General features: G+C 37.3%; 1 protein-coding gene across 1 annotated transcript in view; it reads left to right on the top strand.

The window, feature by feature from the left end:
- The window catches only part of Vps13a (vacuolar protein sorting 13 homolog A), a 175,261-nt gene that overhangs the window by 126,771 nt on the left and 35,428 nt on the right, over positions 1-13,062 (top strand). The window contains exons 52-56 of the mRNA XM_051146210.1: positions 2,039-2,167; positions 2,565-2,698; positions 6,820-6,949; positions 9,648-9,880; positions 10,530-10,683. Coding sequence (XP_051002167.1) covers positions 2,039-2,167; positions 2,565-2,698; positions 6,820-6,949; positions 9,648-9,880; positions 10,530-10,683 — 780 coding nt within the window. The remainder of the gene's footprint in view (positions 1-2,038; positions 2,168-2,564; positions 2,699-6,819; positions 6,950-9,647; positions 9,881-10,529; positions 10,684-13,062) is intronic.

The raw sequence follows: 13,062 nt of genomic DNA, 5'->3' as shown, positions 1-13,062 counted from the left end.
CATCAGGTTTTTTTGTCCATAAGTTTTAATCATTATCTTTTATGCCAATTCTTATTTTATTTTATTTTTATTGTCAAGTTGTGGTTGGTTTTTCTTTTTCCTAATGTCTTGTGTCTTTCCCACCATTCTCTTTGGTTTCTATTTTTTGGAAAATTATGCTATGATCCTGTCATTTCTTTCGAAGTAACCTATCTTTCTTCTCTAATTGCATTATAGGTCCTTTTTCTCTTATTAATATCATATCACTGTGTCTGTACATGAGTTACTGGTTATTTTTCTTGAGGTACATATATATATATAAAAATCTGTTGACTACTACTACTTCCTGTAAAACTTGAAACTAATCTCCCTTTAACTATTAATTCTGCTTCATTCTAAGGTCTACTAAGTTAAGCTTTTATAATGTCTAAAGTCTTCCCTGAAAACAACCTAAGTTTAGAGACATGAGGTAGACCTCTCAGCAATCTGCTTGTCTAGGGAGTGAGCCTGAGAGAGATAAACAAGGATAGTAATCCAATGGAGGAGAGGATAGAGGATTTTTGGTTATTGTTGGTGGAGTTTTTTGTTTGTTTGTTTTCCTTTTTGTTTTGTAGTTTTTCCGAGACAGGGTTTCTCTGTGTAGCCTTGAATGTCCTGGACTCACTTTGTAGACCAGGCTGGCCTAAAACAACAGAGGTCTGCATGCCTCTGCCTCCCCAAGTGCTGGACTTAAAGGTGTGCCACAATGCCCAGCACAGGCAAGTTATTGACATGTTTGGAAGGTAGTAAAAAAGACCAACATTATCAGAGAGGAGAAGATTAGAAGTCAAAGCCATAAGTCGGGAGTGGTGGCACATGCCTTTAATCCCAGCTCTTGGGAGGCGGAGGCAGGCGGATTGCTGTGAATTTGAGGCCAGCCTGGTCTACAAAGCGAGTTCAGGACAGCCAAGGCTAACACAGAGAAACCCTGTCTCGAAACAAAAACAAAACAAAACAAGAGAAGTCAAAGCCATAGTGAGAATAAAGGGTAATTATGTAGATTTTTGTAAACATATTTCACCTAAAACTAAATGGGGCCCTGTTAGAAAGGTTTGATCAATGATTAAACATGGTAGACTTTTCTGCCAGTATACTATAAAATGTCTAGCCATGATTTAAAAAACAAAACAAAACAATTGATCTAAATAAATAAATAAGAAAGAGTTCCAGGACACCCAGAGGTAAACAGGGAGACACTGTCTTAACACAAGAACAGAACAAAAAAGATTTTGATCAGTGGTTAAACATAATAGATTCTCTGTAAATGTTTGTTGACTTAACATGATTTGTTTTTGTAAGTGTTCAACAAGTCCTCAGTAAGTCTGTTCTTAGCTTTTGGAAATAGAATTCTAGATCTGTCTGGATGGTAGGGACTGTAGCTCTCTTTTACCTTTTTTACTCTGTTGTCATATCTTCTCTATACTTTGGTTTGTAACATTTGTATCTCGTGTATTGCATCACTTGCAGATACTGTTAGGTCCTGATTATCTTTTACAAACTGTATCTGTAGAGTTTTTCAATTTTTATGTTTTCTTTTTTTGTCTTTATTTAAGATACCTTAAAATCTTGCATTCTTATTTGACTTACAATGATTACTTTAAGATCCATGCTCAATACTGTTACCTCTTGTTTAGCTTAGTCTCTACCTTCCAACTACAAAAGTTAAAAAGAAACTTGGCATATTCACCAGTCTCAAGAGGTCCCATACATAACCCTTAGAGAAGACACTGTATTGCTGTTTTATGTTATATTATTAAACATTAACATATAGGATGAAATCCAGGCTCTAAAGGAACCTAAGGCTTAAGGATGTCAGAATGCACATCATTTTTAATATATTTAGTTCCTATTGGTAATAGACTTCTATGTGTATAGGTGCTATTTTGAATTTTGCAGTTTCATGAGTGATGACAGCAACGTGGGCAGAAATGTTTAAAGTTTATTTGCCACTCTGTAAGGCTATTAAATGACATAAGTATTTATAATGAAACCCATTTAAATATGTGTAATACATTTTTAGAGTATCCCCTTTTGGCCTGAGGATGCCTCCAGTCTTCTTCTTATTCAAGTTGAAGGGAATGAAGGTCCTCCCAAAAGGATACATTTTAACAAACAAGATAGTTGTATTTTATTGCGGCTGAGTAATGAGGTGAGTTTTGTTTTTTTGTTTTTTTATGTCCATGGTCATTACCTTGTGTGTATCATTAGAAAAACTAATGTATATGTATTAGTGCTCACTTTTCTTTTTGTAACAAATAATTTTCTAATGATTTTCCTCCTAAATTAAAAATTAACCCTCATTTCTTTTTATGAAAGAAAAGGTAAAACAAACAAAAAAGAATTTGTTATATAGAAAGTTAGTAAACATGTCTAGAATAAATTTACACTGGAATATACTCAGATCTCACTTTCATACAGTTGAGTTTTATCGTTAACCGTAAAAAGTCTGGGTTGTCTAATTCTTCATCAAAAGTGAACTTTTATTACTAAATGCTATCAATTAATATTCTTAGCAAAATAATCACATTAAAACTTTCTCCTTTAAGCTTGGAGGTATTATTGCAGAAGTTAATATGGCTGAGCACTCTACAGTTATTACATTTTCAAACTACCATGATGGAGCAGCTACATTCCTATTAATAAATCATACCAAGAGTGACCCTGTTCAGTATAAGCAAAGGTAAGGAGAATGTCACAATATAGCAATTTATGATTAGCAGACTTAGGTGAAACCTAAATTCTTTCTCATAATTAAGAAATTACCATTAATGTTCTATATATATCACACAAGGCTGGCGTTGTATTATGTATATTGCATGGAGCCCAGTTGGTTATCTTCCTCACTGGCTCTCCACCTTATGGATAGGCTCTGTTACTTAACCCGGAGTTCATTGATTCCACAACACTGTCTGGGCAGTGAGTTCCTGGAATCCTCTAGTCTCTGCTTCGTCTGTTAGGATTACAGGTGCCTGCTTTTACTTGTTTGTCTTTTAATAGCAATCTTTAGCCCAATTTAATAATTATAACTGAATTTTATCTCTTGCCTTTGTGGGGGGGGAAGGGGAGGACATGAGTGTGAGTTCATGTGTATAGTGTGTGGTTGTGGGTGTGGTGTTCCCTTAAGTGTGGGTGCTCATGTACAGTGTGTGTGTGTGTGTAGGCCCAAAGTGGTGGTTTGGTGTCAGTTGTTCTTCATTTTATTTGTTGAGGTGTGTCTCTGGCTGAGCCAGGACCTCGTAGATTATTTTAGTTTTGCTAGCCAGCTTGTGTAAGGATCCCTGTCTCTGCCTCCTGAGTCTGGAGTTGCAGGAAACTGTCTGTGAGGATCCAAACTCTGTTCCTCAATTCTTCAAGCACTTAATCCACGGAGCCATAGCCTCTGTCCTTTACCATAATATTGTATCATACACATTACTTAACAATTTGCAAAATAACTTGTCCTATTTGTGCATATGTGGAACTAGCATCATTTCTAACTAATTTCCTTTTGTTGTTCTTACTGTTTGCTTAGTTTTGAATCTGGGTATTAGACCCAGGGTCTGCACTACTTTTGAGCTACAGTACTTTTCTCTTTATGTGTGTGTGGGTGTGCATACCATATGCATGCCGTTGCCCTCAGAGGCCAAAAGAGGCTGTGTGGCCTCTGGAACTGGAGTTACAGGTTGTTGTGAGTCTCCTGAGGAGAGTATGGGAGCTGAGTTGGGTCCTGTAGAAGAGCTGTATGTGCTTTTAGTGTCTGAGTCACTCTCCAGCTCCTGTGTAGTTGGTTTTTGTAGTTGTTGTTTTGGTTTGGTTTGGTTTTTTGTTTTTTGGGGTTTTTTGTTTGTTTGTTTTGCTTTGCTTTTTGTGGTGTTAGGGATACAGTCCAGGCCTTTATATATGGTAGGCAGTCACCACTGTGCTAATTCCCATACCTCCTAAAATTAGAAGTTTGCAATATCGTGTACAATGCTTTGGAGTACATATAAGCAATGTTTTGTCTAGTGAAGCAGTTTTGTCTATAGCTTCCTAGTTACTTTTTGTATGTAGCATTAAGCAGTTGAAATCACATGCAAGGCAGGTATCATACCACTGAGCTATATCCCTAGCCATGGCTGCTTTATTTTTTTTCTTTGATGAGAGTATCTCAGATCTACTTATTCAACACAATCCCTAATGTAATACCATCTTTAAAACATTAGTTCTCATCTCTGTCCTGTGCTGTAGCTTTTTTCACTCTGTCATTATGTGTTTGGGCTCTCTCACTTGTATGTAAAATTTTAAAACAGCTCATTTACAGCCCCCGCCTCCACACACATTCTGTTGCTGTAATAAAACACTGACCATAACTAACTTGGGGAAGAAAAAGGCTTATCTTGCTTACACATCCTTATCACAGTCCATCACTGAGAAAAGTCAGAACAGAAACTCTGAGCAGAAGCCTGGAAACAGGAACTGAAGCAGAAAACACTGAGGAATGCTGCTTACTGATTTGCTCTCTATGGCTTGTATTGATTTCTTACACAGCCCAAGAGAAACTGCTTACAATGGCCTGGGCCCTCCACATCAGTCACAAGTCAAGGAACTAACCCACAGACCAGTCTAATAGAGGTGCTTCCTTACTTAAGAATCTGTCTTCCCAAGAGACTCTGGTTTGTGGCAAGTGTCAGAAACTAGCTAGCCTGCACAGTAAGACCAGGACTTACTAAATCATCTAAAATTTAATGTAGATAAGAATATTTTCTACAGTTTAAAATAAAACAAAAAGTAATTTTAGATACGTGAACTCTTTATTTCCTCAGGAAAAAATGTTTCCCTTAAAATATTTTTGTTTTCTTTTTTTTAAATTTTTTATTTTTTTAAATTTTTTATTATTAATTTATTCTTGTTACATCTCAATGGTTATCCCATCCCTTGTGTCCTCCCATTCTTCCCTCCCTCCCCTTTTCCCCTTATTTTCCTCCCCTATGACTGTTCCTGAGGGGGATTACCTCCCCCTGTATATGCTCATAGGGTATCACGTCTCTTCTCGGTAACCTGCTGTCCTTCCTCTGAGTGCCACCAGGTTTCCCCCTCCAGGGGACATGGTCAAATGTGAGGCACCAGAGTACGTGAGAAAGTCATATCCCACTCTCCACTCAAGTGTGGAGATTGTTCTGACCATTGGCTAGCTCTGGCTTAAAGATAAATTTTTCATTGGAAAAGCTGTAACATTTTATTTTATTATCTTTAATTTTATAAATTTATTCAGATTACAACTCACTTGTTATCCCATCACTTGTATTCTACCATTCCCCCTCCCTTCTGCTTTCACCCTATTCTCCTCTCCTAGGTCTATGACTGAGGGGGACCTCTTCCCCACTATCAAGTCTCATCTTGGTAGCCTGCTTATTCTTTCTTTGAGTGCCATCAGGCCTCCCCACCAAGGGGAGGTAGTGAAATATGGAGCACCAGAGCTCATGTCAGAGTCAGTTCCCACTCTCCACATAACTGTGGAGAATGTCCTGTCCATTGGGTAGATCAGAGTAGGGGTTCCATGTTTACTATTGTGTTGTCCTTGGTTAGTGCAATAATTTGAGCAGAACCCCCTGGGCCCCAATCCACCCATCACAATGTTCTTCTTGTAGGTTTCTAGGACCCTCTGAATCCTTCTATTTCCCCATCTCCTGTATTTCTCTTACCTAGAGTCTCAGTAGGATGTCCTCAATCTATCCCAATCTCCTGGTAAGTGAAGACTTTCATGGGACGTGCCTTTTGGGCTAGTGTCCAATTATAAGTGAGTATATACCATGTGAGTCTTTCTGCTTCTGGGTTAACTCACTCATTATGATCATTTCTAGTTCAATCCATTTGTCCACAAATTTCAGGATTTCCTTGTTTTTAATAGCTGAGTAATATTCCATAGTGTAAACGTACCACAGTTTCTTTATCCATTCTTTAACTAAGGGGCATTTAGGCTGATTCCAGGTTCTGACTGCTATGAACATGGTTGAGCATATGTCCTTGTTGTATGGTGGAGCATTTTCTGGGTATATTCCAAGGAGTGGAATAGCTGGGCCTTGAAGAAGCCCTATTCTCAGTTTTCTGAGAAATCGCCAGATAGCTTTCCAAAGTGTTTTACAACTTTGCATTTCCACCAGCAATGAAGGAGTGTTCTTCTTTCTCCACATCTTCGCCAGCATTGGTTTTACTTGAATTTTTGATCTTAGCTATTCTGAAGGGTGTAAGATGGAATCTTAGGATCATTTTGATTTGCATTTCTCTGATGACTAAAGATGTTGAGCATTTCTTTAAGTGTTTCTCAGCTATTTGATATTCTCTGTTGAAAATTCTCTGTTTAGTTCTGTGCCCCATTTCTCAATTGGGTTATTTGGTTTGGTGGTGTTTAATTTCTTGAGTTCTTTATATATGTTGGATATTAGACCTTTGTCATATGTAGGTTGGTGAAGATCTTTTCCCAGTCTATAGGCTGTCACTTTGTTCTGTTGACAGTGTTTCCTGCCTTACAGAAGCTTGTTGGCCTCATGAGATCCCATTTATTAATTGTTGACCTTAAGGCTTGGGCTGTTGGTGTTCTGTTCAGGAAGTTGTCTCCTGTGCCAATGTGTTCCAGGCTCTTCCTCACTTTTTCTTCTAAAGCTGTAACATTTTAAAAGAAAGCATACTTGCTCTTTTCACTGTATAAAGGAAAAAACCTTTTTCTGGTCTTAATTAGAACTTTTACAAATCTCAATTAGTGGATAAGAATGAAGTATTATTTAGGATTCTTATGTATTTGTCAATTGCATTTAATTTAATACATATTTTTACTATTAATGACAGTTCTCTCAGTGAAATAGAAGATTCCCTTCCTCCTGGAAAAGCAGTATATTACACATGGGCTGATTCAGTAGGCTCCAGAAAGCTGACATGGAGCTGCGGGCAAAGCCATGGTGAAGTAACACACAAGGATGTAAGTGCTCACTTGGTTATTAAGTAGTTCTCAGCTGCTTTTCTATTTTTCATGCTGAAGTTCCTTTACCACTAAGGCTGGTTTGCGGCTATTCTGTAAAATCTAGCAAGAATTTTAAAAAGCAGTATTGAAAAAAGCCTGTTTGCTTTAATTTGCCTCTTTTCAAATTGGAAATGGAAACCAGTAAAGTGCCTGTTCTTTCTTAAATGGTATGTAAGAGCATCCACAAGCTGGGCGTGTAGAGTAAGCAGCAGACTGCAGTCTTTCCTAGGGCTCATTGTGCAGAATGAGTCCTGCCACACTTGATCCTTTCTGAAGGTACCAAGAACTGCACATCTGACTGCATTTATATCATCTGGTTTTACTATTAGGTTAGACCATGTATTTGAGGAAGTCTTTCAGTATTCATCCCTTAGGTATCTGTGTCATATACTGACTGTCACCTTAGCTAGATTTCTGCTCTTGCAGGTACCTAAACTAGAAAGACTTCATTTCTCAATGGCAAGCTGTAAAAAGAAATGATGATCATTTCAGGGCTTGAAATCATGAGTTTTACGCCTCTTAACCACTCACTGTCTTCTAGCCCTCTATAAGTATTTTTTTTAATTGTGCATACTTTTCTTCAATGAAAGGTTTTTTTTAACATACTATTTACATTACTTTATGTGCCGTATGCATACAGGTTCCCATAGACTTCAGAAGTGGGTATCAGATCCTCTCAATCTGCATGCATATGGTGGTTGTGTGCTGCTTGGTGTAGATCTAACTGGGACATGAACCTAAACCCTCTGCCAAAATATGTGTGTGTGTGGCTTTTGTTTCTTTTCTTTCTTTCTCTTTTCCTTTGTTTTGTCATTATAATTTCTTTCGTTTCTTTTTTGTGTTTTAAAAAATATGTTTTGTTGTTTTTAATATTTCTGACACTGTTTGCTGTAGAGGCAGCAGCGTTACCTTTGGTCTCTGGCATCACTTGTTCCTTGATAGCTGCTGCTGTCTGTAGAGGTGCTTGTGATTTGCCCAGCTCTCCCCTCCCTCCCTCCCCCCCCCCGTGTGTGTGTGTGTGTGTGTGTGTGTGTGTGTGTGTGTGTGTGTGTGTGTGTTTAAGCACTAGCCAATTCTCTAGAGCTCCTGTACTAGTTGGAGGTTTTTCATTGTCTTCAGTGTGAGCATTAATTGATTTGATTTTGTTTTAAAGTAGATTTCATATAATCATATAACCTTTTAAATTTTCTTGTTTAATAAGTTTTATTTTCTTTTATTTGATTTGGCTTAGTCTTGTTTTTGTATTTTGTTTTGTTTGAGGCAAGTTCTTCATAAGTAAACACTGGCTATCCTAGAATGTGCTATGTAGACCAGGCTGGCATCAAAGTAACAAGATCTGCCTGCCTCTGCCTCCCAAGTGCTGGGATAAATGGCCTTTATAATCTCTTGATTATTACATTGCACAGCTAAATAGTATGGATAGTTTGAAATTTATAAATCTGTCTGAAATTTGGTATATTAGAGATTCAGAGTTATTTGGAAATACGTTTTCTTAACTCTCCGTACTTCTAGTACTGTATATTTTATCATAGAAGTTTTTATAGGTAATGTTATAATACCTAGGTAATAATTTTATGGTAACCTCAATTTTTAATTTCTGTATATTATAAAATAAGTATGAACTAAATATTAAGATTTTATTAATCAGAATATTTATTAACTAGAATTTATGGGTAATTGTTATTAAATTTGTTTTATCATTTAATTTAAAGATACAATATAATACAGTGTTTACTCACTTGTTTTTATTTTTATCTATATATTGCTATTATTATTATGTGTGTGGATTATGTGTATGGGCATAGACACATGAGTACAAGTGTACCACCGGCCATCTTGTAGAGGTCAGGGGACAATTTGTGAGAATCAGTTCTGTCCTCCTACCATATGGGTCTTGGAAATTGATTCAGGTCGTTAGGCTTGGCTACACATATTTTTACCTGTTGAGTCATCTCCGGTTTGCCAACACAGTATTTATAAAGGAGTTTCCTAAGTAATTAGCCCTATTGAAAACATCAGTTCTTTATTTTTGTTGTTGTTGTTGTTGTTACATATGACTTTTATTTGTCTTATATTTTGAAACAAACCCTCCCTCTATAGCCCAGGTTAACTTGAGCCATGGTAGTCCTTGTCCCTCAGCCTCCCAAGTCCTGTGGTTGTAGCTGTGAGTTATTGCACCCAGCTGCGCCAGTGCTTTATAAGGCTGTGACTGAGTAGTAATACCCTTTTCTTATTCTGCTATGTAAGGAAATGTGAACTTGAGGCTGAAAGAACCTTTAATATACCGTAGAGTTAAAATGAATTAGGAAAAAATTTTGTTATTGATTTAGCCTATAAGACTTTAAATTAGATTTTATTATGATCTAAAAGTATTTAAGCAACTGACTGGATTTTATGATTAACAATATCATAATGTAGCAGCTGGCATCAGGTTTCTTTAGTGAGGAAATAGTGTACAAATAGTCATTCTGTTAATTGTCTGAAATAACACTCATCTAAGTGATAACTATCTCCAAGACATGTGCTAGTGTTCATGTGGTTTGCCGCCTTAGCCTTAGAAACTAAGGTTGTTTGTATTCACATCATGTAATGTCAAGTATAGACTTCATGTTTGTTGGGTACAAGCTGATTCCCTTTTTTGGTTGTTTTCTTTTAGGATATGATGACACCTATACTTGTGGGGAAAAAAACCATTTATTTAGTGTCATTCTTTGAAGGCTTGCAGCGTATTATTTTATTCACTGAAGATCCAAGAGTGTTTAAAGCAACATATGAAAGTGAAAAGGCAGAGTTAGCAGAACAAGAGATTGTATTGGCATTACAGGATGTTGGAATTTCACTTGTCAATAATTATACAAGACAAGAAGTAGCCTATATAGGCTTTACAAGGTTAGATGCATCAATATTAGAAGTAATGTTTGGAATAATATTTGAAAAATAAAACTCAGAGTCGGTTCCTAAAAGACTTTACCTTGTTTGGCCTCTTAGGGGCTTCTGTTGTGTCTACCCCAGTGTGTTCTTACCCTACTAGTCTCTTTTTTTTTTCATGTACCACAGTTTTCTCCTGCTCTAGGGTCTTTGGTAAAGCAGGTCACATATCTGAAATGCTTTTACCCTCACTGCCTCCCTTAAGGTTGCAGAAATTTCACCTTCACAACGGGGCCCTCCCTAGTGACCATTCCTGGGGTTCCTACCATTTCTGGTAGCTGAGACTGCAGATCCATGTGAGACTATTACATTTTCTTGTTTCAGAAGCATTTCCCCTCCCAAATACCCAATTGGTTTTCATGCTTACTATTTAGTGTAACTCCCTAGCTAAAGGGAAGCATGACAGGGGTGCTCAGTGGCATCTTCCTTCTGCCTAGAACACTGACTGAATAAAAGTGAAATAAGCAGTTGAATTAATTCATGTTTTTAACTGCTTAACATGCTTATAACTGAAACTGTTGTAAAACTTGAATGGAGGCTCTTTAGTTTATGTAAAACATTCATTTAATGATTATGAGTTAATGTTATGATTTCTGTTTTCATATGTAAGTTCTGATGTGGTTTGGGAGACAAAACCAAAGAAAAAGGCCAGGTGGAAGCCAATGAGTGTGAAACACACTGAGAAGCTGGAGAAGGAATTTAAGGAATACATAGAGTCTTCACCTTCCGAAGACAAGGTGATTGAGTTGGACAATAACATTCCAGTAAGTTTTTAACGTACTTTTGTCAACTTTCAGTTTTACATTGTAGTTTGAATTACTTTTGAATTCTAAAGAGAAATTGACTTCTTACGAAGCATACTGAATGACATTAACGCTAATGTATATACTTCATATGAGCTGCTTGAAAGAGTGGTTATATTAAGAAACTGAACATTCTTAAGAAGCCAGCTGCTAATTATTCGCTAAAGTAACAAACAAGATTTTTCTTATTTTAAATTATTTTTCTTTTATTGCATTATTTTATTAAAATAAGTTTTAGTAATTAAATATAAAAAGTGTTATAGCCAAGCTATAATCCTTATATAAATATTTATACTAATATTACAAATATAAACATAAAGATTAGAATTTTTTTTTTTTTAAGATTTGAATCTTGCCAGGTATGGTGGCACACGCCTTTAATCCTAGCATTCAGGAGGCAGAGGCAAGTGGATCGCTGTGAGTTCGAGGCCAGCCTGGTCTACAAAGCGAATCCAGGACAGCCAAGGCTACAAAGAGAAACCCTGTCTTTAAAAAAAAAAAAAAAAAGAAAGAAAGAAAGAAAAAAAAAAAGAACCTGATTTGAATCTTTTTAAATATATTTTATTAATTTATTCATATTACATCTAAATTGTTATCCCATCCCTTGTATCCTCCCATTCCTCCCTCCCTACCATTTTTCCTTTACTTCCCTCCCCTATGACTGTGACTGAGGGGGGCCTCCTCCCCCTGTATATGCTCATAGGGTATCAAGTCTCTTCTTGGTAGCCTGCTATCCTTCCTCTGAGTGCCACCAGACCTCCCCATCCAGGGGACATGGTCAAATATGGGGCAGTAGAGTTCATGTGAAAGTCAGTCCCCAGTCTTCACTCAACTATGGAGAATGTCCTGTCCATTGGCTAGGTCTGGGTAGAGGTTCGAAGTTTATTGCACATATTGTCCTTGGCTGGTGCCATAGTTTGAGCAGGGCCCTTGGGCCCAGATCTGTCCATCATAATGTTATTCTTGTAGGTTTCTAGGACCCTCTGGATCCTTCTATTTCCCCATTCTCCCATGCTTCTCTCACCTAGAGTCCTCATAGGAAGTCTTCCCCTCTGTCCCACTTTCCATGTAAGTGAAGACTTTCATAGGACATGCCCCTTGGGCTAGTGTCCAGATGTAAGTGAGTATATACCATATGACGCTTTCTGTTTCTGGGTTAACTCACTCATTATGATCATTTCTAGTTCCATCCATTTGTCCACAAATTTCAAGATTTCCTTGTTTTTAATAGCTGAGTAGTATTCCATAGTATAAACGTACCACTGTTTCTTTATCCATTCTTCTACTGATGGACACTTAGGCTGTTTCCATGATCTGGCTATTATGAATAAGGCTGCTATGAACATGGTTGAGCAAATGTTTTTGTTGTGTGCTGGAGCATCTTCTGGGTATATTCCAAGGAGTGGAATATCTGGGTCTTGAGGAAGCCCTATTCCCAGTTTTCTGAGATAGCGTCAGATAGATTTCCAAAGTGGCTATACTAGTTTGCTTTTTCATCAGCAATGAAGGAGTGCTCCTCTCTTTCCTCATTCTCGCCAGCATGTGGTGTCACTTGAATTTTTGATCTTAGCCATTCTGATGGGTGTAAGATGGAATCTCAAGAGTTGTTTTGATTTGCATTTCCCTGATAAAATCCAACACCCATTCATGTTTAAAGTTTTGGAGAGATCAGGCATACAAGGCACATACCTCAACATAATAAAGGCTATATACAGCAAGCCAATAGCCAAAATCAAATTAAATGGAGAGATACTCAAGGAAATTCCTCTAAAATCGTGTACAAGACAAGGCTGCCCACTCTCTCCATATCTCTTCAATATAGTACTGGAAGTTCTAGCCAGAGCAATAAGACAACAAAAGGAGATCAAGGGGATCCAAATGGGAAAAAAGGAAGTCAAATTATCCCTATTTGCAAATGATATGATAGTGTACATAAGTGACCCCCAAAATTCCACCAGAGAGCTACTACAGCTGATAAACACCTTCAGCAAATTGGCTGGATACAAAATTAACTCAAAAAAGTCAGTAGCCTTCCTATACACAAATGATAATGATGCAGAGAAAGAAATTAGGAAAACTACATACACCCTTCACGTTAGCCACAAGCAATATAAAATATTTAGGAGTTACTCTAACCAAGCAAATGAAGGACTTGTTTGAAAAAATTTCAAAGCTCTGAAGAAAGATTTGAATCTTAATCATACACTTTAAGAACTTTCTGTTTGGGGTTTGGTTTGGTTAGCTTTTCCCTAGGTGGCCTGGAACTCACTATATAGACCAAGCTGTCCTTGAGGATGACAATCCCCTGCCTCAGCTTCTAGAGTGCTGAGGTTAGAGACA

This window comes from Acomys russatus, chromosome 5, assembly GCF_903995435.1.
Source record: "Acomys russatus chromosome 5, mAcoRus1.1, whole genome shotgun sequence".
NCBI lineage: Eukaryota > Metazoa > Chordata > Mammalia > Rodentia > Muridae > Acomys > Acomys russatus.
This window is presented reverse-complemented; position numbering and strand designations above follow the sequence as displayed.